This window comes from Microtus pennsylvanicus, chromosome 11, assembly GCF_037038515.1.
Source record: "Microtus pennsylvanicus isolate mMicPen1 chromosome 11, mMicPen1.hap1, whole genome shotgun sequence".
NCBI lineage: Eukaryota > Metazoa > Chordata > Mammalia > Rodentia > Cricetidae > Microtus > Microtus pennsylvanicus.
Genome location: NC_134589.1, coordinates 26,456,925 through 26,483,294, shown reverse-complemented (window position 1 = coordinate 26,483,294; position 26,370 = coordinate 26,456,925). Strand labels below are relative to the sequence as shown.

The following is a 26,370-nucleotide window of genomic DNA, read 5'->3' as shown; positions in this document are numbered from 1 at the left end:
ACCATAGGGATTTCCTGTCTTAAAAATAAATGAATAAATAAATACAGGGCTTATTAGCAGTAATAAATAAGGAAAATCTTCCTCTTAGACTGTGTAGACAGTAGTCAAGGCTTGTACATTCACAAGTGCAGGAGTTGAGCAGGAAATACTTGCTGTATAAACTCGTCTTCTGGAAGAAAGAGAAGGTGCGGGAACTCTCACGTATGTGCCCCAGGCTGAGTGGTACCAATTTTAGTAACAGTCACCTCACAACATATTGATACTGTGTATGATTCATTAGTCTCTGGGGCCTGCAAAGATGCCCCAGCAGTTAAGGTTGTCTGCTGCTCTTCTAAGGACCCAAGTTTGGTTTCTAGCACATACAGAGGGTAGCTCACAGTCACCTGTAACTTACAGCTTCAAGTGATTCAACTCCCTCTTCTGGCTTCCACAGGCACTGTATATATGTCGCATTCCTTACACACAGGAAACACATGTATGGGTGCACATAAATGTCAGTTTTCTTTGGGCCATCAGCTCACAAATAATGACATGAAGATGTACTAATTATGAAAGCTCAGCTTTAGTTTAGGCTTGTCCGACTAGCTCCTATAGCTTAATCCATTTATTTTAATCTACACTCTGTTATGTGGCTCATTGTCTCCCCTCTCTGTACTGCCCATGCTGCTTCCTCTGCCTCAGAGTACTCTCTCTGACTGGAAGTCCTGCCTATACCTCCTGCCTAGCCATTGGCCATTCTGCTTTTTATTACACCAATATATCTTCACACAGTGTACAATAGCCCACAACACATAAATAATATAAATCTTCAAAAAAATATTCACTAAGCATAGTGTAACGCCCCAGTTCAATATCAGCCTCTCTATGTTTACCTGTACTCTCCCAAAGGAGAAAGGTGCCATTGGATTGGTTTCCCAGCATCCACCAGGAGAGACCTGTCTTTGATCTTTTTGCCTAAGCTGTTATTTTCCACTATCTTAGGCCTAGCCCTTGCTTATCATCTAATTTATACTTAATGAGATACCCAAGGGATCAAGAATATCACTTTTATGTGAAATATTGTGTTACTTTCATATAGTCTTTGGATTGTTGGTATTCGGACAGTATATTTTTAAATTACTTTTTATTTGTTTTTCAGTGCTAGAGATTGAACCTAGGACCTCCCATATGCTAGCTAGGCAAGGTAGTTCATTACCACTGAACTACATCTCAGGCCCTTTCTCAAGATATAATTCATGCACCATAGAGCCTTTTTAACTGTATAGTTCATTGTTGCTGTTGTTGTTTAGTGTATTCGCAAGACTGTATAACCATCACCAGTACATAACTTCATAACGTTTTCACTGACCCTGAAGTCCATCAGCAATGATTGTCATACCTCGCTAACCTCAGAGCCCATGGGCCACTGATTGACTTTATGTCTGTGAATTGGTTTATTCTGGCTGTCTTACAGGAAAAGAATCTTTCAATTACATGGATGTTTGTAACTGATATAATGCTTTTGGGTTCTTCCGTATTAGAATAGGTATCAGAGCATCTCCCTGTTGGGTGTCTGATACTCTTTGACTATGCACCTGTTTCCCCGGCTGACATGGACCTGTGCTACTCTCACTTTGGGCTCTTAGGGATGATACTCCTATTAATGTTTGTGTTTATGTTTTGATGGATGCATGTTTTCCAGTCCTAGATAGGTGCTTAGAAGTGGAACTGCTAAGTCATCCAGTCTCTCTTTGCTTAACCATCTTAGGACTTAGCAAACTGTTTTTCAAATTGTACCATTTTATATTTACAAATAATGTATGGAGTATATGTTTTTTCCACATCCTCTCTAACTCTTGTTTTACCTTTTTTTAAAAAAATATAGCTGGGCAGTAGTGGTGCACACTTTTAATCCCAGCATTTAGGAGACAGAGGCAGGCAGATCTCTGTAAGTTTGAGTCCAGCCTGGACTATAGAGCGAGTTCCAGGCCAAGGCTACACAGAGAAACCCTATCTTGAAAAACAAACAAAAAATTGTAGTCATCTTAGTAAATATGAAGTAGAATCTCATTGAGGATTATTTACATTTCTAATGAGCTTTTTTCCTTCTAAATGTTAGCTTCAAAGAAATAACTATTCAGATATTTTCCCCATTCAATTTTTTAAATTTGAATTAGTTATTTTTTAATTTACTTACTTTTTTATTTAATGTGTATTTTTTTATTCTGCCTGCATGTGCATCTGTGTGAGGATGTCACATTATCTGGAACTGGAGTTAGAAACAGTTATGAGCTGCTATGTGGGTGCTGGGAGTTGAACCTGGGTTCTCCAGAAGAGCAGTTAATGCTCATAACCATTGAGACATCTCTCCAGCCCCTGAATTAGTTAATTTTAAGATTTAGTTTAGCCAGGTGTGGTGACGAACAACTTTAATCCCATCACCGGAGAGCTGGAGAGAAAGAGGCAAGCAGATCTGTAAGTTCCTGGTCAGTCTGGTCTGCAGAGCAAGATCTAGGATTAGATAGCCTCAGATTTGCTCTGTAGCCTAGGCTGGCCTTGACTTGCTGATCCTCCTGCCTTTATAGGAATTACAAGTGTGCACTACTCTGCCTGACTTTTTTTTGTTTGTCGTTCTTTTTTTAATTTTTTGTTTGTTTGTTATTTTATTGAGTTGTGAGAGTTCCTTCTGTGTTCTGAGTACTAGACCTTTATCAAACCTATGATTTATTAATGATTTATTAATATATCCTTCCGATTCGCTTGATAATCATCCTTTAATGTACAAACATTATTAATCTTAATAAAGTTCAACTTGTAGTTTTTCTTTTGGAGCTTGTAGTTTTTTCTTTTCTTTTGCCCTCCCCACCATCTTTTCCTCCTCTTTCTCTCCTCTCCTCCCCTTTTAGTTTGGCTCATGGTGTGTGGGTATATACTTGAACATAGTAGGGAAGGCATTTGAACAGAAGCATGGGGTGGCAAGCCACACTGTCTGCAGTCAAGAAACAGAGAGATGAGTGTTTTTGCTCATCTGGCGTCTTCCTTTTTATTCAATCTGGGACCACATTTCATGGGATGGTGTCACCCACCTTCCAGATGGATCTCCTTGGAAATGTCCTCAAAGACGTGGGTGATTCCAAATGCAGTCAGTTTGACAGTGAAGATTGTCACCCCTTGTTAGTTTGACATCTGAACACATCACTGCTAAGCTTTAATTCACTCCTCCTCAAAGATTTATGACTATATTATAATGAAAATGCATTTCACACATCTGAAAAGTTCCCAAAGTATAAAGATCACAATATTGTTCAAAAACCCAAGTCCAGATTCTTCTTCTGAGATTCAAACAAATGCCTTAATTGTGATGTGAGCCTATAAAGTAAAAACCAAGTTACGTACTTGCAGTCTACAAAAGCACAGAGTAAACTTCCCTAAGAAAAAATCAAGCCAAAGCAAAACAGAAACCCATTAGGACAAACACACTATCTGGAGCTTGGGATGGGGTCCTGTGGGCCCAGTGACATTGGGTAGCCCTGGTCTCGAGCTCTGTTTCCTGGGTTGGTCCCATTCTGCCTGAGACTTTCCTCAGTAGATATACCATAACCCTAGCATCTCTACCATCTAGGTGTCTCCACTGAAAATTAGGTTTCACTTTCTGTGCACTTTAGTGACTGACCCCAGGAAAGCATCTTCTGGATTGTTCCCCAAACTAGAGAGACTGCTCTGCAGCAGTTTCAGCTCCAGCCTCGCCTTCAGCTAGACCTGACCTGGAACACTTTCCTACTGCAGGTTTCTCTTCCGTGGTGCTAATCTCTTTAACGATGTTCTCCGTACTGGCCTTGTCTGTATCCTTAGTCACAGCTCTTTTCAAGTTAATCCTATTTTTTCTGCTTCCTCTCGCTGTAGAAGTGACTGAGAGAAGTAAGCAGTAATTGTGCCACAGCCTGGATATTTGCTGTCATGACATCTCTTTCTCAGAACAACTTAGCTCATTCATTCAAATTCAGTGTCACTCAGATTTTCAAAACATGGGAAGGATGCAGCCAATTCTTTGCCAGAATGTAACGCAAAAGGCCATTAGCTCAGTTCTCCTAGACCAGGCCTCCATTGATTGCATTGACATGACCTGGCCCATCCGCTGTTTACAGCATGCTAGGGTTTCTCAGCCTGCAGTCCAAACTCTTCCACATTCCTCTCCCTAGCCAGTTGCCGGGGCCAGTGAACAACACAGTCGGGTTTTATCACAGCAAAAGCCCAACTTCTCCACAGACATTTTCTTTGTGTCAGTTGTGTTTCTCTTTGCAGTGACAAAACTGACTGAAACATCTTAAGGAAGGGAAGTACTGGCTTAAGTTTGAGGGAAAACACTTCATAATGGCATGGAGGGTTTGTTAGCTGGATGGCTAGTCACATGGTATCTGCAGTCAGGAAGCAGATACAAGCAGAGAGAGGTGAGTGTGTGTGTGTGTGTGTGTGTGTGTGTGTGTGTGTGTGTGTGTGTGTGTGTGTGTGTCGGCTGTGGAGTAGGACAAGGTCTCCTGGAAGGCAGACTACGCATAAACTTGCTTTTAGCCAAGAATGACCTTGGACTGCTCATTCCTACCTTACCTTCTACGTGCTGGCCTCTCTACCAGTGGTTCCCGTTTTGTGTTTGTATGTGTATGCCTATGCATGGAGATGCTCAGATGTTGATGACAAGTGTCTCCATTAACTGTTCTCAGCTGTAGTTTTGAGAAATTGAATCTGGAAATTACTGAGTTGGCTACACTAGCTGTCAGCAAGCCCCAAGGTCCTGTCTCTGTGTCCTCAGTACTTGAATTATAGACATCTCCTACTGTGCCTAGCTTTTTAACCAGGGGTGCTGGGACTGAACTTAGACTTGTTTGGCAAGAATCTCACTGGCTGAAACTTCTCCCCAGCTTCTCCTTACGTTATTGCCTTCTCATTTACAATTGCAATGGGGTATGTAGCATACCATACATAAACTTCTGATCTGCCAGTCACACTTCTAATCTCTTCAGGAAAGCCCTCCTCAAACGGATAGGAGAGGGAGCCAACACCCAGTCCTCTATACAACACAAACTTGGCATGTGAGGTGGGATTCAGTTTTCACAACAGTCATTGGAGGAGCGTCCTGAGAATGGGTGAGAGTTAATGGCCTTGTCTGGGGTCATAGATCTAGGTAGGTCATACATTGTGAAGAATAAGCTCTTGAGCCTGTACCTTGCTTCCTGCCTGACGTCTGTAAACCATGCTAACCTTTTTGTATACAACTTCAAACTTGGTCTCCTTTTATGCTGTTGTTAATTTATTTATTTAATAATTTATTTAAATTTATCTTATGTGCATTGGTGTGAAGGTGTCACATCCCCTGGAACTGGAGATACAGACAGTTGTGAACTGTTACGTGGGTACTGGGAATTGAACCCGATTCCTCTGGAAGAGCAGCCAGTGATCTTAACCACTGAGCCATCTTTCCAGCCCCTGTTAATCCATTTCTGACCATTATATGTGCTGTTGAAATAAGAAGAAAAGTTGGTAGGGAGCTAAGTGGGAAAGGCAGAGAAAAATTCAGTTTATATGCTTTGTCTAAATATACAGTACAGATAAGAAAGAATAAAATTTGTTTTTTTTCTTATCTTGGAGCTTGGGGCCCTGGGAACTCATTGGTAGGTTTTAAGAAATGGGTAGCAACCTGTGAAATTGTCTGTACTCATTTTTAGGGGTGTAGAGAAGATTCTTAATTTTTAAGAGACTTTTAACAGTGTTAAGAGCTTCTACTAAGAAGAGATGTGTGCAGGCTTGCTGGGAGCAAAAGGCAGGGGGCATATTAGCAATCCATCTTTCCCTTTGGCTGTATTATGGTTTGGATTAACCCTTTCTATCTGTTGAAGTATTTTTTGCTTTAGACTATTTATTTATACCTGTTTGACTAAGATTTGATATTTTCCCCCCAAAAAGTGTTACTTTTTGAGATGCCAAAAAATTTTACTAGTAAGAAAATAACAGATCACCTTTCCTGACACTGTTCCACACATCTAAAGTAGGTGTGTGTGTGTGTGTGTGTGTGTGTGTGTGTGTGTGTGTGTGTAAGCCATGTGGTACTCACCTGTAATCCTGTCACTTAGGAGGCAGAGGCAGAACGGAACCCAAGATTGAGGCCACTCTAGGCTATCTAGTGAGACTATTTGGCTAGCACATATGGAAACTTGAATTTGGTTCCCAGCACCACATAAAACGGAGTGGTGGCACCCACCAGTAATCCCAGCCCAGGAAATGAGGAGGGGGCAGAAGATGAAGGTGGGATCTGGAGAGATGACTCGGGGGAAGAGCACTGGCTACTCTTCCAGAGGACCCAATTCCTTTCCTTCACCCACATGGTGGCTCACAGCCATCTGTAACTCCAGTTCCAGAGGATCCCATGCCCTTTTCTGGCTTCCTCAGGCACCAGCTGTACCCATAGTATAGAGATAGGCAGACAAAAACATCCATGCACATAAAATTAATAGTAATTTAAAAAAGAAGTTCAAGGTCATTCTAAGTTACATAGTTTGAAGCCAGCTTGAAGAATATGAGACCCTATCTCAAAAAAGGAAAACAAAGTAATAAAGTGTTTGTGACTTTTAATTTTTGTGAAATACAAAATTGTAGGGTCAGGCATGGTGGTACATACTTTTAATCCTAGCACTCATGAGGTCGAGGCAGGCAGATCTCTTAGTTCCAAACCACTCTGGTCTATATAGAGAATTTCAGGTCAGCCAAGGCTACATAGTGAGATCCTGTTTTTTGTTTTGTTTTATTTATGGTTTTTTTTTTTTTTTTTTTTTTGGTTTTCGAGACAGGGTTTCTCCGTAGCTTTTGGTTCCTGTCCTGGAACTTGCTCTTGTAGACCAGGCTGGCCTCAAACTCACAGAGATCCGTCTGCCTCTGCTGGGATTAAAGGCGTGTGCCACCACCGCCCCGCTTATTTATGTTTTTTTAAGTAAAGAAAATATTTATATTTATTTTCATTCTTTACATGGGTTTTTCTTTTTGTTAGCCATCTTTATTTCATGCACGTTGGTGTTGTGTTTGCATGTATATCTGCATGATCCTCTCAAACTGGAGTCACAGACAGTTGTTAGCTGCCCATGAGGGTGCTGGGAATTGAACCTTGGACCTCTGGAAGAGCAGTCAGTGCTCTTAACCGCTGAGCCATCTCTCCCGCCCCTTGTTAGCCACCTTAAAGACTACTGTATTAAAAATTGTATCCTACAGAACTACCCTTGGACATGGCTAGACTGAGACCTCCCAGTGCCCCAGCATCAAACTTGATATATAGGTAAAAATGACTTTGACTTTGGGCTTGTCTTCCTGCCCCTTCCTGCTGGGCGCAGCGGTGGGCAGAGTCGGCAGAGTCACACCACATTTTCTTCTGGTTCTTGAGAGGTGTTGAATTTTATTTTATTTTATTTTTTTATATATATATTTATTATTTATACAGTGTTCTGCCCGCATGGGTGCCTATACACCAGTAGAGGGCACCAGATCTCATTACAGATGGTTGTGAGCCACCATGTGATTGCTGGGGATTGAACTCAGGACCTTTGGAAGAACAGGCAACGCTCTTAACCGCTGAGCCATCTCTCCAGCCCTCAGGTGTTGAATTTTAATAGAGCCTCGACTTTGTCAGTAATGCACATGAATCTCCTTACCTTAGAAATAAATAGTTCCTTTTGTTTAAAACATTTCTGCCTAGAGATGATGTTTGTGGATAGAACTGAATAATGGAAAATGCTTTGAACACTCATTGGGATTCCTTAGATCTTTCGATGTAGCTTACTTAGTATTTGATTGCATCTTTGACCCTAGGGGGTTATTTGGTGAAAGTTAAAATTGCTTAAGCTGGCTGTGTGATGAGTAATACATACTTGGTTTTGTTCTTGTGTGGAAATGTGGAGACTGTTGATGCTTGCAAGTCATTAGGTAGTCACTGGAAGCAACCCTGCTTTGTCCTCTTCCAGCCAGCCTGCTACAACTCCTCAAGTCCCAGCAGATGGGAAGCACTTAAGGGATCAACAAGTGTGCAGCAAAGTGCTTTGCCTAAATACAAATGCTTATGATTATTTTTTTCTTCCAACCTTTTTTATTTTATTGATTTTTACTGAGCTCTACATTTTTCTCCGCTCCCCTCCCTTCCTCTCCCCTCCCCTTCAACCCTCCCCCATGGTCCCCATGCTCCCAATTACAAAGGTGATCTTGTCTTTTCCTACTTCCTATGGAGATTAGATTCATGTATGTCTCTCTTAGTGTCCTCATTGTTGTCTAAATTCTCAGGGATTGTGATTTGTGGGCTGATTTTTTTTTTTGCTTTATGTTTAAAAACCACTTATGAGTGAGTACATGTGATAATTGTCTTTCTGTGTCTGGGTTACCTCATTCAATATGATGTTTTCTAGATCCATCCATTTTCCTGCAAAATTCAAGATGTCGTTTTTTTTTCTGCTGTGTAGTACTCCATTGTGTAAATGTACCACATTTTCTTTATCCATTCTTCGGTCGAGGGCCATTTAGGTTGTTTCCAGGTTCTGGCTATGACAAACAAAGCTGCTATGAACATTGTTGAGCACATGTCCTTGTGGCACAATTGAGCATCCTTTGGATATGTACCCAAAAGTAGTATTTACTGGGTCTTGAGGAAGGTTGTTTCCTAATTTTCTGAGAAATTGCCACACTGACATCCAAAGGGGCTGTACCAGCTTGCATTCCCACCAGCATATTCCTTATGATTATTTTATAAACCAGAGAATCAGCCACACTTTACAGTTTTACAGTGTGCTGCTTGGCTCCCATGCTTTGATTGGTAGACTACTAAGATATAGATTGTTGGTACAGTGTTGGATTGACAGTAACAAAATCAGGTTAGAAATTAACTCTGCTTTTTGTTCCCTTTATGAACATAGTTGTTCATACCTTCTCTTCCTTAATATTATGGTTTGTTTTATGCAGAACAGGCCAGAGAAGCCGAAGTGACTCCCATTACAATTGTTAAAGTTATATCATTAAGTGTACTGAACAGTTTCTTATTAAGGTTATTTTTAAAAAAAGACAACATAGCAAGATTTTATTTATTTAAGGCAAGTAGAACCAGTTTTATGAAGAAAAAGCCAGTAATGGTGGCCACACATTTAATCCCAGCACTTGAGCCCAAAGTGGCCTAGTCTGCATAATGAGTTTCAGGACAACCAGGGCTATGTAGTGAGACTCTTGTCTCAATTAAAATAAGGAAAAAATAAGCTTTACTTATTTTTAACTAATTAAAAATCAACCCCAAAGTTTTACACTAGGTATGAAGTAGATTAATAACAATATTTTTGACCAGGTGGTGGCACATACCTTTAATCCCAACACTCGGGAGGCAGAGGAAGGCTCTGTGAGTTCGAGGATAGCCTGGTCTACAAGAGTTTCAGGACAGGCTTCAAGCTACAGAGAAACCCTGTCTCAAAAACAAAACAAAACAAAATAATTATAATATATCTCAAGTGCCTACCACATGAAGACATTCAGCAAACACTGGCTTCCTGCCTTCTGTCAGCTAGACAGGACTGTTTCTTCAGTGTTACTCATTTGACTCAGCGGTTGGGTGCTTGGCCACACAGCAATACAAGGCATGTTGCAAACATTGTATGCCCTTCTGATTTTTTTTTTAATGGATGGTTTTAGTTTTCTTAGAACTACATCGACCTGGTGGTTGCTAATTCTCAGAATTTTGACTTCTCCGCAACTGACACATGAAAAATCACCCAGTTGTAGAGAGGATCTAGTAAGCCGTCAACAAATGTCAGAATGCTTCAGCTTGACTCCTATCTGCCTGAAGGCAGGTCTAGTTACACTTGGTTTATAATACTGCAGACCAGGACATTTTTCTTCTGTGATCATGCCACTTAGCTGCCTTATTTCCACGGCCCACAGTACCCATGTTGCCTCCATTGTTTGTGGGTTCTCACTCTGCTGCGTGTGGTGGCTGCTGCTGAAGGAAGCTGCCTGCATGAGTCTCTTGAGTGCTCCATGGCCTCTTGTGTCTCTAGACTAATATCAGTAGGTCCTACAGCCTCCAGCATGGCAGACATCATGCACTAGTAGGGACTTATTTCTCTAATACATGTTATATACTGCACTGTTGTAAGCTCTGAAGGTAGCTTGGTGAATTTAACAGATGTGGCTCTTGGCTGATAGCATTTACATTCTGACTGGAAGTAGGAACTCACACAGCCTGTAAAACAATAACCATCCCAAACCATTTGAGGAATATAGCACATCATGGTGTATGGAGTTTGATTTTAAATTTTGTATTTTGTGAGAAACACGTGACCTAAGAAGGAAATGGTGGTATAATTTTTCCCTCGTTTTCTTTCTCTTTGTAGATAAGATGTTCCAAGTCCCTTGTAGCTCTCTTCGGAAGAAAATCAGGAGAGTTCTCTTCTCTTGCCGTAAGAACAGCCCTGTTTGACTTGTACGTTGGTGCTGTGACGCTGGAAGAATTGCACGCAGGCTCCAGGAGTTCCTTGTTTTCACTTGAGTGGTTAGTTCTCTGTAGATGGAGAACGATTTCAGTCTTAACTGCCCTGTTTTCAAGGTGTTCTCTATAGTCTGAGCTGCTTTATAAACTGGGCCACTTCCCAATGAGCTACCCAGCCAGTCCTTGCCAGGAGCTGGCTGAGAACTGTGCGGTGCATGCAGCAGGAATGGCACAGGAAGACAGCCGTCGCGGTCAGGCGCCACCCGCCTTCTACCATAGTGCCAGCCAGGAGCTCGACCTGTCCACCAAAGTGTACAAAAGGGAGTCTGGAAGCCCTTATTCTGTGCTAGTGGACACCAAGATGAGCAAACCACATCTCCACGAGACCGAGGAGCAGCCATATTTCAGGGAGACAAGGGCAGTGTCTGATGTGCACACTGTCAAGGAAGACCGGGAGAATTCTGATGACACGGAAGAGGAGGAAGAAGTCTCTTACAAAAGGGAGCAGATCATAGTGGAGGTAAACCTTAATAATCAAACATTAAATGTATCTAAAGGGGAAAAGGGTGTCTCTTCTCAGTCCAAAGAGACTCCTGTTCTTAAGACAAGCAGCGAGGAAGGAGAGGAAGAGAGTGAGGAGGAGGCCACAGATGACAGCAATGACTACGGAGAGAACGAACGGCAGAAGAAAAAGGAGAAGCGAGTGGAGAAAGTCAGGGTTACACAAAGGCGAACCCGGAGAGCTGCCTCTGTTGCTGCAGCTGCCACTTCCCCTGCACCTCGCACAACTCGAGGCCGTAGGAAGAGTGCAGAGCTACCCAAGCGGAAGAAGCGGGCTGCCAAGGAGCCCAAAGCTCCTGTCCAGAAAGCTAAGTGTGAAGAGAGAGAGACTCTGACCTGTGAGAAGTGCCCCAGGGTCTTTAATACTCGCTGGTACCTGGAGAAGCACATGAACGTTACTCACAGGCGCATGCAGATCTGTGATAAATGTGGCAAGAAGTTTGTCCTGGAAAGTGAGCTGTCCCTTCACCAGCAAACAGACTGTGAAAAAAACATTCAGGTAGGTCTCATCACCGAGAGGGCAAACTTTCCAGGATAGAACCTGGCTGTTCAGAGTCATCTGGTGTCTGCCCAAGAGAATAAATACAATAGAGGCTGAAGGGACCGATTTCACCAATTTATCATTTAGACGCTGCTGCTTGGGTCTTTTCAAAACCAAGGCTTAATCCTGTCTTTCAAAAGCATTACGCTTACCTGACGCTGGACTAGTGGGAATCCAGGTACACTGGAAGGGTGATCTGTTGTAGATGATTGACTGGGATGTAAAGTCAGCGCCGACTTTGCACTGAGAGTCACTGTTGTAGGACCTGGGCGATAATTCATTCTGGCATCTTCTGTCAAGGTGGGAGATATTGAGTGAAGGTCAGGAGTAGAGAAAGGTTTCTTGCTGTTTAAAAGGATGCCAGAGTCTAGTGCAGCTGATGGGGACAGAAACCCCGACTCAGACCCGTGGAAATGGAAGATCTCCTGCAGTGAGTTTCCTTTCACCCGTGGAGAGATGGCAACACTAAATGTGTCAAGAGGCAAGCCCAAGGGAATATGCAAACTTTAAACAGAGGCTGAGCTGTTTGAAAATGTTGCTTACCTGGCATAGGTTATATAATGGTGCTGCACAGTATGGTTGCTGTGACAAACGGTATTCAAACCAGGCTGGCGTCTGGGAAAGACTGTATATATATATATAACAGGTTAAGAGGTGCTGAAGGCATTGCAGCTCTATTGGTTTGTACATATGTTTGGTGTATAAATATATATTCATACAAGGTAAGTCTCTTATGTTTCCATGTGTATAATAATCTACCATTTTGAAGCTAACTTTTTAAAAAATAAATTGTTTTACTTTTGTTTTGGGAACTGCTAATATTGGTAACCACCTTTAATTTTCTTTTTGACAATTGTTTTTAATCAATGACTGAGATCAGTGGCTTCCTTTAAAGAGATTTTTCTTTTAATCTGCTGTTTTGACTTGTATAAGACATTCTGGGTAAATAAAAGAAGACTCCTCAGGGTTCTCCAGCAGTTGTCTGGGCAGGCAGTTGTTGCTGGGTCAGTCCAATGGAGCATAGTGCAGTGCTGCCCCCTAGAGGTCAAATGTGGATTTCATATTGGCTCCTTACTGAAAAGGCGTTCCTCATTTCTGTCTCTAGGAGCCGCTTATTTTGTAGGTTCTTTTTCTTTTCACTTGAATTTGCTTAAGTTTACAGAAAATAGCAGTTCTTTTCTATGAGTTCCTGTGCTTTTCCTCATTACGATATGTTCACTCTTTGCTTACGTTGTGTGGGTTTGTTGAATGAAAACCTTTCACATTCCTAGACTGGAGAGATGGCTCAACAGTTAGGAGCACTGTCTGCTCTTTCAGAGGACCTGAGTTTGTACCCAGCACCCACATGGCAGCTCATAACCATTTTAAACTCCAGTTCCAGGGGATCCAACACGCTCTTCTGTCCTTGGGCACCAGGCACACATGCAGTGTACATGCATACAGCAGACAAAACACTCATATACATAAATAAAAATAAAGAATGTTTTTAGAAAGGAAACCCTTCACATTCCTAAGGAATTTTGCACTCTGTTTCTTCATACAGCACCTGATAATCCTGGCAACCTCATAAGAAGGGAAAATTAACCCTTGCAGAAGAGGAGGTCACAGGGTAGCCAGCACCTTGTCTCTGAGCTCTTGGGTTCTTCTCCCCTGCAGTGGCAGTGGTACTCAAGAGGCTTTGGTGACTTGAGTTCCCTGTGCTCATTCCTCATAGCCTGGCAGTTGTCATGAACTTTGTGATATTGACTTTATGCTTCATAGTGCAGGGTGCTAAGGAGCCATGGTCTAAGGAACCAGGCATTGTGACGGAAGGAGGTCTGGGATTGGGCGAGGGAAGCAGGAAAATGGCCAGTGGTTTAGAGGTTGTATTAGCTTCTGTCAGAGGGAAATGGCAACAGAGTAAATTAGATTTAGGGAAAGTTAGTAAACCTTGAGCATTTGTTACAGGACTTTTCAAAATGTGTTCTCTAATGCAGAAGGATCTTGTTATAGTCTTCAGATCTGTAATGCTTAGATATCTTGCCTTTACTATTTGTGCTAGTTTCAAACTTAACTTATTTCTCTGGTAAACACCTCTTAACTGCATGGCACCCTGGGTAGGAGACAGTAACTTGTGTTTGCTGGTCTATGCCATAAACAAGCCTGAAGGTCTAACAGATATGCTGGCATATACTTATGCTCCCTGTACCTGAGAGCTAGAGGCAGGATCATGATTTGAGGCTAGCCTTGGCCGGATAGTAAGTTTGAGGCCACTGTGGGATATACAGTAAGACACTCTACCTCAAAATAAACAGCAAGTGTGTGTGTGTGTGTGCGTGTGCGCGCGTGTGTGTAAAACACCAAACAATTATAAGTGTAACACTGAAGTGGTAATAACAATTGGTTCTTTGTCATTAGTGGAACTTTCCACTTCTTACCTTAGATTCTGCCATTGTTTGCATGCTCCCAAGGTATATAAAAATAGATCTTGGAAAATAGAACATACTTTCTATTGGTGTTGAAATATGGACTTCATGGAGGAATAGGTTTTGTCAAGATTCTGACCTTGCACTATGAATCTAAAGTAGATCCATTTCATCTGCCAGGAGGCACAATGGCCTCCTGAAGTTTGATAAATGAAGACTCTTTCTGTTTATCCTGCTCAGTGTGTTTCCTGTAACAAGTCCTTCAAGAAACTCTGGTCCCTTCATGAACATATCAAGATTGTCCATGGGTATGCAGAAAAAAAATTTGCCTGTGAGATTTGTGAGAAGAAGTTCTATACCATGGCTCACGTGCGGAAACACATGGTCGGTAAGTCTGTCTGCCCCTCTGCTCTCTGCCTGTGGCGGTCTCTGGGGTTCTGTCTGCTCCACATTGGGCAGACTGAGTAGAGCCACCATCCTGCAATCAGTTTTAACGTGTTGAGACTAAATACAGCGTGTCTTCAGCATCACCGAGTTGGATAGTGCAGTCTTCCCCCCAGATTCTCTCCAGCGTCGCTGTGATTTTCCCTCTGGAGCACTGCTGCTAACGTGCCATGCCTATGACATCTGTCTTCCAGGCTGGGTCTTCTGGTAGAATTGTTTTGAGTTTAAATGCTTTCTGTGTTACAGCACACACAAAAGACATGCCATTTACATGTGAAACCTGTGGAAAGTCTTTCAAGCGCAGCATGTCACTGAAGGTGCACTCCTTGCAGCACTCTGGAGAGAAACCCTTCCGGTGTGAGGTAAGGAACAAGCCACACACAGATCCAAAGCTAGGGTTGTGTTGATGCTGCAGCAGCGAGAATGGAGTGTGGGGTGCAAAGCACAAGGCTGTGTGCACCGAAGCTTCAGGCGTGCACCAGGTTTCTGTTCTCTCACTGCTAGGAAGAGAAACGTCCCATTAGCACACAGTTGAGTGTGTTAGGTTAGCTTGGGAGGAATCTGCAGTCACTGACTTTTCTTTCTCAGTGATTCAGAGAAGTAGAGTATGAGCCAGTGATAATTACATGAAAAAATTTCCCTTGTATTCATAACTCAGCTATGGGAACATAGCAAATCCAAACAGCTGCCATAAGCAGCTTGTGTTTTGAGTATGAAAATAAACCTATAAGCCTGTGAGTGCTTGGCATCCAGCACCATCCCCTGTGTCCAATGCAGAACTGCGACGAGAGGTTCCAGTACAAGTACCAGCTCCGCTCGCACATGAGCATCCACATTGGGCACAAACAGTTCATGTGCCAGTGGTGCGGCAAGGACTTCAACATGAAGCAGTACTTTGACGAACACATGAAGACACACACTGGTAAGGATCTCTTGGCGAAGGTACAGATAGTCCCTAGTACTTGTTGGTAGTCATTTTCGGATCTGTCTTTAAACCTAAACCATAAATTTGTGTTACTTTCCCGTTTTGTTTTGTCTTGAGGAAAAATCTTGCTGTGCAGTCCAGGCTGGTCTCAGACTCAAAGCAATCCTCCTGCCTTGGTCTTGTAGGTGCTGAGGTCAGAGGCATGCTCCACCATGCCTGGGACAGACTTGCTTTGTAAATGAAAGTCTCACTTTAAGAAAGCCTGAGATATAAAAATTCATCTATAGCCAGACGGTGGTGGCACACACTTTAAACCCAGCACTAGGGAGGCAGAGGCAGGTGGATCTTTGTGAGTTTGAAGCCTGCCTGGTCTACAGAGTAAATTCTAGGACAGCCAAAGATTCACAAAGAAACCCTGTCTCAAAAAAAAAAATTAATCTATAATACTGAAATTTTTCTTTTATAACTATTTTTAAAAGAGTTATTTATGTGAGTGCCTTTTGAGTTTTTGTTTTGTTTTTTGTGACAGACTGTCATACTGAAGCACAGGTTATCCTGGAACCCATGACAATCCTCCTGCCTTTGGCTCCCATGTGCTAGGATTACAGACGAGTGTGGCCACCATGTCCAACCATAAATGACTTGTTTGTTTTGTCCTCTTTTTTTTTTATAAAGTTTATTTATTTATTTAGTATACAGTGTTCTGTCTACATGTATGCCTGCAGGCCAGAAGAGGGCACCAGATCTCATTACAGATGGTTGTGAGCCATCATGTGGTTGCTGGGAATTGAACTCAGGACTTCTGGAAGAGCAGTCAGTGCTCTTAACCACTAAGCCATCTCTCCAGCCCCCTTGTCCTCTTTTTTGAGACAGGGTCTCTCTGTCGACCAGGCTGGCCTTGTCTCAGAGTACTGGGATTAAAGGCATGGGATTACACACCCAGTCCTTTCAAAATTCTTAGGGTTGATTGGTATCTTTCAAGAAAACATGCACTAAATGAAGTTAAGTACATTTTAACCCTCTCTGTGTATGTAAGGATATATGCACCATAGCATTTGATAAGAATATATATCCTGTCCTGGATCGCTCTGTAAACCAGGCTGGCCTTGAACTCACAGAGATCCAAGCGCCTCTGCTTCTCAAGTGCTGGGATTAAAGACTTGAGCCACTACCACCACCAGGGGATAAAAATCTTACAAACCTTTAACTCATGTTGCTGTAAGAAGGAAAGCTACCAGATGTAGTGATTGGAGTAGAGCCAGGTTCCCTGAATACGACTTAATACACAGCAGCATGAGCACCTGCTGCAAGGAAAGGGGGCAGTAGTGAAGTGACCGTGAGCTGGCACAGTGGTAGATAGTGGAGCGAGACACGGTGTCCATAGGCCCCACCTGCACCATCCACCACTACCTCCCATTTTCCTCCTCTTCCCTTCCAGCATGGTAGGCTATAAGTTGTATTTGTGCCTGCTGTGTCCTGTTACGTCTCAGTTTGGGGAACCAAGTGCTGTGTGTGAAAGCATGAGCAGCAGGTACATCAGCCCTGTTTGTCTGTGCTCATCCCAGGAGAGAAACCTTTTATCTGTGAAATCTGTGGCAAAAGCTTCACCAGCCGCCCCAACATGAAGAGGCACCGCAGAACTCACACAGGCGAGAAGCCTTACCCCTGTGACGTGTGTGGCCAGCGGTTCCGTTTCTCCAACATGCTGAAGGCCCACAAGGAGAAGTGCTTCCGAGTGACCAGCCCAGTGAACGTACCGCCAGCTGTCCAGATCCCTATGTCCACGGCGCCAGCTGCTCCAGCTCCAGCTGTGGCCAACACTCCTACGAGCCCAGCCCCTGCAGTCAGTATGAACCCCGTGGGTGGCCCTCTTCCCTCAAGGCCGGTCCCACATCCTTTCTCGCACCTGCACATCCACACGCATCCACACCACGCACATCACCTCCCCATCCCACCTGTGCCTCACCTGCCCCCACCTCCGGCCCTCTTCAAGAGTGAGCCCCTAAACCACAGAGGCCAGAGCGAGGACACCTTCCTGAGGCATCTGACAGAGAAGAACAGCGCGCCCCAGGCCCAGCATCATTAGCGCCAGCCGGAGTGCCATCCCCGTGGTGAGTTGGCAGAAGGGGTGCAGCTGTGCCTCTCTGGGGTCTCTCCGTCTCCATGGCCTCCTTCAGGACTTTGACCACTGTCCTGGTGAGCGATCAGACTGACCCGAAGGAGTGAACAAGAAGACTGCCCTCACAACCAGGGGAACCACTGAACTAAAGCCCAATTTGCTTGCATTTTCTGATGACTTTTATAAATTTCAGATACTCAGACTGCGGGATTTTATAATTTCATATCAGCGGATGAGGTATGCTTGCTTTTATATCCTGGTCTTCTCCTCAAAGAGGGGACAGGCCTGGTTTCCTTTATACTAATCGGGAAGGCTGTGAGATTAATCCAGAGCATTAACTGTATCACTGTGTATTGTAATGAGTTCTTTTCAGCTTTTGGTGCTGACTGCAGTCGAGCTGGTCACAATTCACACAATATCAAGCATTATAGAGAAGATGGGAGTTTTCTTCTTTGTGTAGCTCTTTTAACACACTCTTTATTTTACTACAGAAATTATTTTAGAGTTTTTGTATAGACTTTAGTAGTCTGTTTCTAAAATGAAATGTATTTCAATAAGCTGTGTAATTTTTCAGTGTAGCTAAACCCATGTTGTAAAATAGATAAATTTTTATAATCATCAAAATGTGATTCTTAAAGATGCATATAGTAACTTCTATTTCAAATTTATTCTAACATCCGTACAACACAAAGGTGCTTCTGGGACTGGGTGAGGGTCACCAGACCAGGTTACTGCAAGAGCAAGGTTCATAAGTACTCAGGAACTTACCATCTTTGCTGGGCACTCCGTCCATCGGCTCACTGACACGCTCCATCCCTGGTGTCCCTTTGAGCCCCTCTGTGGATTCAGTGGGGTGGTGCGTTGGAATAGGGTCACCAAAAGCTTGTCTGATTTGAAAATCTGAGTAACATTGTGAATACCTTCAGAAGGAAGTGGCAGAGGTTTCCTTTTGATCACGTCTGTTTCTCGCTTCTCTTAGGAACTTTGTCATACTCAGCTGTTAGGGAAGATAAATTGGCATCTCTAATTTTGAGGTTGCTTTGTTTCCCAGAACCATTAGGAGAAGCTAAATGGTGAGCTGAAATCATAAGTGTAATTGCTGACAGAGGCTGAGAAACGCGAATGAGAAGACAAATTGGCTTCTAAGTTTTCAAATGTCTGCAGTGTCTAAAATGTGGGTGTCACTTTGATCTGCATCTGCCATTTAAATTGTAGTGAGAGGAAACCCCAAGTACTGCTGCCTCATCGTCCTCCGCATTAGGCGAGGAAGGAGCAACACCCCTGCCTCTGGGCAACTTCCACAGGGCCTGGTCACCCTGGAGTGGGTTGTATAGGAAGCTGAAGAGAAGGGCCGACAGTGGTTTCGGTCAGCTGGCAAATGTGGACCACGAAGCTACACGTTTTCTACTTCTTCACCTTAGAGACTGAGTTCCAAGAGTGGCCACTTCCACTTCTCTTCTTCATTTCTCTTTCCTCAGGCTCGTAAATCAGAACTTTAGCTGTTATTTATTTATCTTTGATATGAAATGTGCAGATATGCGTCACGCACTTTTTTTCTGGCCACTTAACTCTGGTTGGGGACACATGGACTCTGGATTGAAGTTAGGTTTCTGCTTCTACGTATCATACTCTACATTAGCTTTTTGGTTTCATATTTCTAGATTTACTACAGTTTTACCTTTGTCTTCTGTAATACATAGGAAAAATTGTGTGCTGAGACAGGAAAGTGTCTCGGGACACACCTTTCCTCCAGTTCTAGGCATAAATTTTAACAAATGGTAGTTTTAATATTTGCGTACATTCCCGGAGCCCCCATATACCCAAGCCAAATAGGAAGCCAGTTCCTTCTCCGCTCACTTCCACAGTCTCCTTTGCATCCCATGGAAAGTCTGCAGATCTACACTTTCTTGTAGACATATCAATATTTCATGGTCAAGTCTATAATATTAAAATATTTTTATCAAAAAAGTATGTTATAGCTTAGTTAATTGGTTTTATCTTATTTTGTGCTAAATACAGTATTGGACAGAGATTCTAAATTCTAGACTTGAGGCTGTTGAATCAACTATTTTATGTACTATGAATACTCATTGAAAAATTCAGGTAGTCAGATCTGATTTTTTTTAATTCAAATGACTATAGCCATAAGAAAGTGTCTGCTACATAGGAAATCCAGTAATAACTCAATAACCACCACTCTCCTTAACAGAAGCAGAAAGTAAGGAATTAGGAAAGTGAGTTAGCACTGTCACACTGTGTAATGCATTCTTACTGCAATGTATTGTGGAACAATCTAGAAATGCCAATTTTTTTTCTGGATAAGTATATCTTCCCTGACTTGGGATTTGTAAGAAAACTGTTTTTTAAAACATGGCTCTCATCAGTGTCATGTATGAATAATGAACATATACATAATGAAATTCACACCGAGATGCTTCTGAGCCCAGGGCCACAGGGTTGAGCCTGAAACAAGCAGGCGCATTGGGTTTAACATGCTGAAGACTCAAACTCAGGGTTGAAAATGTGCTTGGGGGCCGCTGCTAAGATAAAAGTTGCATCATGTGTGTCCTCTCCGTGTGTGCTGCGGTGCCCCAAGGTTCTGCGGAACCTGTTCAGTTCTTGTTATCTGTTCATGGAGAAGGTTGTGGAGGAGTTTGATTCTAGCCCCATATCTGTACTTCTTTTAAAGACATAGACCTTATTTCAAAATAACAGATATTAAGTTGAGGCCTTCTTGTTGCCATTTTATACTATCTTCAAAGGCATGTATTGTCACAAGGATTACTTTATCTTCAAATGGTTTTTATTGTTACCAATTTACTTCTATGTAGACCGGGCTAGCCTCAAACTCACAGCTTGAGGACCGGGTCTAAAGGAGTGAACTACAGCAGCCAGCACCCAAGAACTTGTTGTCGTTGTTTTGAGAAACGGTCTCACAGAGCTGGCCTTGAACTCCCTATGTGGATTACGTAGCCTCCAGCCAATGACTCCCCCACCTCAGCTGCCCAAGTGCTGGGATTATGGGTGCCTTCATTACCCTGCCTGGCTACCACAAGGGCGTTTTTGAGTTGGCATTACATTTTTAGAGGCTGGGTTGTACATCTTTCATTCTTTTCTTATAGATTTATCATTTGGATACACACTTTTTTAGCCTAATGAAAGGCTGCTACTCTCAAATTGAGTCAGGTAGGCTCATACTGGGTTAGATTTTAAAACTGAATGAAGAGAAGATGAACCACTTAAAGGCATGTAGCTTCATTTTTTCTGTATATTTTTTACTTGATTCTTGATTTTTAGCAAGTGCAGAAGTCTCCATATAGAACTTTAATAAAGTTCAGAAAACCCTTTGAGAATCATTTCCATGCACTGTCGTGGTCCTTCAGCATGGGCCTTTCCAAAGCTGCCTGTCTAAGAACCTCGCTTCTGAGCGTGACCCACACACACTGCTAAGCAGACGCAAGCTCTCTGAAGCTTTGAATTTTTAACTTCTTGAACTTTTTTTCAGTTTTTATTATAGTTGAATAGATATGTATTTAGTTTCATTTTTATCTCACTGGAAGATTTAAAATTTGAGAATATGAAGTAGAGAACTCCATTGCAGTGTGTGTGTGTGTGTGTGTGTGTGTGTGTGTGTGTGTGTGTGTGTGTGTGTGAATTTATTCCCCTCTTGCAGATTTTGGTTAGGAAAACACACTATGATAGGTGAGTTTTTATGGCAAAGAGAGAAAAACTAAAACGTCTATCAGAAGAACCCATTTCAGTTAAAGCTTCTGTTTAAGCTGCTGTGCGGAAATACCACTTTTGTTGCTTTGATGGTCCGCATGATAGAGATTTTAATGCTGTTTCAGACTATATGTGGAACACATCATGAAAAGAGGTGTGTTAGATCTAACCATTTTATCAACTTAAAAAAAAAAAGATCAGAGAGCAGTTGGAATTCTTCAAACTCTAAAGTGGAGTAAAGAATTACCAGTTTTTAAGTTTTTTTCTTTACTTAAACTAAGTTAGAAAATTTCCCAAGAATTCTCTCTCTCCATCTTTTTCTTTCTTTTTCAGGAATAAAAGGTCATTGGCTGTTAGAAATAATGGCATTGTTACGCAGTAGCAACTCACTAGCTAGTCTGCTTGTCATCCGTAGCATTCATGAGAAGTAACGCTGACCTTCCAACCCTGGAACTACCTCGATAAAGCAACCCAGAGATCCTCGCTACACTCTATGGAAGCCATAAACGTTGTCAGTCTGGCACCTTCGCAGTTCTATACCTTTGTACTCGCTAGACTTTTTATAGACTTACATTCAGACCTTTTCATCTTAGAGGATAGCTTTTGCAAGACTCCAAGGAAAATAAAATTCCTTAAATTCCCAACCTTGAAACTCTAGTTTCAGTAAATTTGTTTAAAGAATCAGATGCCATACTATTTTAAAAAATCACGTTAAAATTAGAACTGCTTTGCAGACCTACATACTCTGCAAGCAAGTTCCTCTTTCTTGTTTCCTCACTAGAGGCTGTGATAAAGTGGAGTTTTCCACTCTGCTCACTCTGACGTTTTCCTGGAGCTGTCTCTCTCACTGTCGCACAGGAGTGAGTAGTTGCTGTCCGTCTGACCCTCTGCTGTCTATCACTCTGCTCTCGAGTGCCTTCAACAAGCCCGTGTCCTGGAGCCTTCTTTCCCTGGTCTGGATCCTACCTCTGATTGTTTCATTCTCCATGAGTATTGGAATTCACCCTTATTCCAAAGGGCTTAGCTACAAACTGGCTAAAACCTGGCTGAGGATTGTGAACGCATCTGTGTTTTGGTCCTCCATTAGCTGCTGGGTTAGCCTTGTAGCTTCTCTGCTTGTCTTACTCCCCACATACGACACCTCTAGTACTAGAACTGTTCTTGTCCTTTGCCACCTTTCTGTTCTTTCACTGCAGGCTGGGTGTTCCTGTACAGTCTAAGGTCATCCAGTGTCTCTCTGGGCCATCTCTTTCTCCTCTGAAGTCTTCCTGAATGCTGCTATTGCTGCACATCCTTTCTCTCATAAATGTTTTACAGGGTTCCTCCCGTGATCTTATTTTAGTCATAGGAATTTAAAAGTGCTCTCGGGGTTTAACGAAAGTCCGTCATTGATTTTTTTTGAGCAGCCCCTCTCATCCAGCCACCTGTCCTCCGTGCAAACCCAGTTTATTTTCCTTTCTAGTTGTCTTCTTACAGGTCATTTAAAAAGTGTAATTGGTGTATAAATATATGAAAGATGTAATAAAAAGGAAACCGAAGTGTGTTCTGTGTGTAGTATGTGCACTTCATTGATAAGAATTTCTTTAGCAGCTGGCTGGTCTCGCTCGTCCCAGTTCAAAGCTGGTGCTGTGTGATGGGTTCATTGTCTCCTCCTAAAGTGGAGACAGACGAGCTCCTTCAGAGAGGGAATTGGAATTACTTTTTATAGGTGAGTGAACACTAATGCGCATTTTTGACCTTGTCTTTGCTTTCTGACTTACAAGCTCTTGCCTCGATCCTTAAAGTTATTGGTACTGAGGCATCCAGGACTGATAGCTGCATGAGGCAGGCATCTCAAAAGGCAGCTGTTGATAAATTTGTAATACTTTTTGTCTGGGAACAGACAGGATGTTAATTGTTGGGGTAGTACCAAATTGTGAGAATCGGTTCGATAATATAGAAGTCAAGACGTTTGAATGTTTCACTGACTGTTTAGAACGAGAGCAGTATGCAGACTGTAAGATGTAGATTCTGGACTGGAGGAGTCACTAACTAGCTTCAGCCTTGCCGTTTCCCACCCATGGTCTAGACAGTCACTTCTGGAGCACCAGATGCCTAAAAGTACCTGCTTTTAGACCAGCTAGTTTTCTCTGCAGAGTCCCAGGCTTTCGGGTAGTGGAGAGCCATACTTGCCTGTCACTGGGAGGAGCCACACCCCTGGGAAAGGATGACCACTTGTTTTGTGTTATTAGGATGCCTTTGGCCAGGTATCAGAGGTGTTCCGTTGCTTAACGCCAGGTTACCGTCGTCCTATTTGAGCATCTGGTGAGGTCGGGGATGTGACAAATTACTTGAAAATGATTTTCATAGGAAATGGAGATGCTCAAAAGGATCTGGAAGCTGGGTTTTGCTTAACGTCCAAAGGAAATCTGATGCTTGTGTTGGCTGGTTTCAATGGAGTCAAGAGCCGGCCTGTCCGGGCCTGAGAAGGAAGCAGCTTGTTTCTGCATCCCTGGCTCTCCTGGATGAACAAGGCTCTCCAGTCTGCCTTGTAGGTGAACGGGGCCCTGTAGCCAGAAGCAGGGTCTCGCTCACACCTGCATAGGACCTGAGACTACTTGGCAGCATTGGAAAGTATCTTCCCATATATGATTGCTCACTTTAGCTAAGTTGAAAAGAAAGAAACAGTGTAGTGTAATATGTGTTTACTTCTCAAGTTCTATCACCAGATACTTCAGAAAATCAAGTCAATTATCTTCCACAAATTTGAATATAATTTTTTTTCATTTTTTGAGCTAATTCTATCCATCTGCAGTACTTGTTTTGACCATAAGGGAGCGCTAAAGTACTTTCCTCTCAGCTTTTAAAGCCCTTCTAGAATATTGCTTGGCTCACTGAATTTGATGAAAACATTTTCACATATCTCTAAGTTCAGTAGTTGCTCAGGCCTCATGATGGGAGCAAAGATTCCTGGGTCTGAGCTCTGTGTCGGCCAGGCAGCATAATCATACAGCCTTTGTTAATATTGGTGACATGAGATTGGAAGTGGGGCCCGTGTCACGAAGGATCCAGTGTTTACTAATTAAATGCAGAGCTGAAAGGCAACCCTCCTCCCTATTTCCTCCTCTGCGTCCCATTGCGGCCCAGCACCGTCCCATCTGTGACTGAGGACTGCTGGAGTGTGTGTACGGGCACATGCTCTCACTTTGTCTGCTCCAAGTCGGTATCGGTTATACCAGGTCTTCCAGTTGAGTGGGGAGGCCTCCCACAGCATGCACCCCTTCAGGCCAGAGTTTCCTTGTCTTTGGGCTCCTGGCCCTCATCAGCTCTCTGGGAATTTTGATTGTGCTCATTGCGCATCTTCAGATGAAAAGTTGGGTATCCACTAAGGGGAACACCAGCCGTGAACATTTACCCTGTAGGATCAGGAAGTATTTACCCGTGGAAGGGCATCCCTTGCTGATTTCTTTCTTCCTGGTCCCTTTTCCCCAGCAAGACCCAAAAACCTGATCAATGCTGGATGCATAGAATTGAGGGCTCCTTGTAATTCCAGCCCTGGGCAGAAGCGGAATGGAAGCTGTGACCAGGTTAGGTAGCAGGTGGCTGTCCCCATAGTGCTGAGGTCACTTGTACTTTTTCTTTTCTTAAAGGAAGTCCAGTTTGCTCGCCGGGAATCTTTAGCCTTAGGTTTACAAAGCTTGCTGTTGAATGTCTGTCAGATGAGAGAGAAGAGAGCAGCTGCTTGCTTCCGGTCCTGCCTGCAAAGTCAAAAGACTGACTGTACAGACTGAGGCAGTGTCTCCCTCGTGTCTCTGTAGAGGCACAGGTGAAGGTCAAGTCAAGGTGGGACTTAGTGAAGGAAGGTATCTGTCGTGCTGTAAAGAAGCTTAGAGGACCTTGGGGGGTTGGCAGGTGGGTAGGACAGGATCTCTTGAGATGGGGAAGCCTGGCGGAAGAGGAGGGCTGCTTGGCCCAGGGAGCTGTGTGAAGGGTGGAGTTAGGCGGCCTCTGAGCTGGCCCACAAGGCCTGGCGTCCTGTCCAGTCCCCCGCGGTGATAAGTTTCTTCCTTGTGTTAAGTATACCAATATTTTTTTAGCAATGAAATGCACTTTTTTATTTCAACTCAATCATGATTTTAAGTATAAAAAATTTATAGATTGTTAAAACTACTTTTTTGTGTATTTTTAACCACTCAATGTAGCATTGTATATTTTATTCTTATTAAGACTCTGGTACAGGTGTGCCATATAATGATTTTTCCCAACATGCTGGGCCTTTGGATGTGTACGGTAACCAACTTCATGCTAATGTTCAAAGTAAAAGAGAAGAAAAAGTAGCCATATTCCTGTGTGTCTTTCTTCATTTCTTCCTTCCTCAGATGACATTCTGAGGGTCCCTTGGTTAATGACTGCTCATTTTATATAAAATAATCCTGCAAGCCACACCTGGATTATTGGTTGGTATCTCTGGTTGGTAGCGCCTATCACAAGCCCCAAATGCTGCCTGAACTTTTATGAAGAGCGTACTTGCTGTCACCTGCCCGCCCAGTCCTGGTGATTGCATCCCAAGCTTGTGCCGCTGCTACCTCCCAGCCCTCGTCTCACTTTGGATTTTGACCCAGGGTCTTATTAAGTTGCCCAGGCTAGCTCTGAACTCACTCCGGAACTCAGGCAGGTCTTCAATGTGCTGTCCTCCTGTCTCAGCCTCCTGAGTGTCTGGGCTCACAGGTCTGCACCCCCAGGTTCAGCTGAGTGACATGCCTCCCAGGCTGGCGACCACAGTTAACCTGATGTCCTTCTGCAGTGTTGCTGCCTTGCTGCTCCTCAGCTGCGGTAACACTGCCCTGACCAGCCGAGCAGGAATCACAGAACTTCCGAGGGGGTGTTTGGGAAGGGATCAGGATCGGCTATGGCCCAGCTAAACACAGGGCAGACAGCTTATCAAGTGTAGTTAGTGAACGGTAGCAGTGGGAAATTCAGTACTGATGCAGCTCCTTTCCTCACCCCCGCCCAGTTCAGTCACCCCCTCCCAGTTCAGTCACCCCCACCCAGTTCAGTCACCCCCTCCCAGTTCAGTCACTCCCTCCCAGTTCAGTCACCCCCTCCCAGTTCAGTCACCCCCGCCCAGTTCAGTCACCCCCGCCCAGTTCAGTCACCCCTGCCCAGTTCAGTCACCCCTGCCCAGTTCAGTCCCTCAGC

The 26,370-nt window shown here is 43.3% G+C and overlaps 1 protein-coding gene across 3 annotated transcripts in view; it reads left to right on the top strand.

Annotated features, from left to right (window-relative positions):
• Znf652 (zinc finger protein 652) overlaps positions 1-25,508 on the top strand; it is a 56,499-nt gene extending 30,991 nt beyond the window's left edge. Inside the window, exons 2-7 of one of the 3 annotated variants that reach the window (XR_012912303.1) lie at positions 10,380-11,534; positions 14,222-14,369; positions 14,672-14,787; positions 15,203-15,347; positions 16,916-17,706; positions 24,822-25,508. Coding sequence is in view for 1 of the 3 variants with exons in the window: in XM_075991013.1 (XP_075847128.1) it covers positions 10,638-11,534; positions 14,222-14,369; positions 14,672-14,787; positions 15,203-15,347; positions 16,916-17,436 (1,827 nt within the window). In the remaining 2 variants the exon portion in view is untranslated. Of the gene's footprint in view, positions 1-10,379; positions 11,535-14,221; positions 14,370-14,671; positions 14,788-15,202; positions 15,348-16,915 lie in introns of all 3 variants that reach the window. The other 2 variants (XR_012912302.1, XM_075991013.1) reach the window with 2 other exon arrangements.
• Positions 25,509-26,370: the final 862 nt, after the last annotated feature.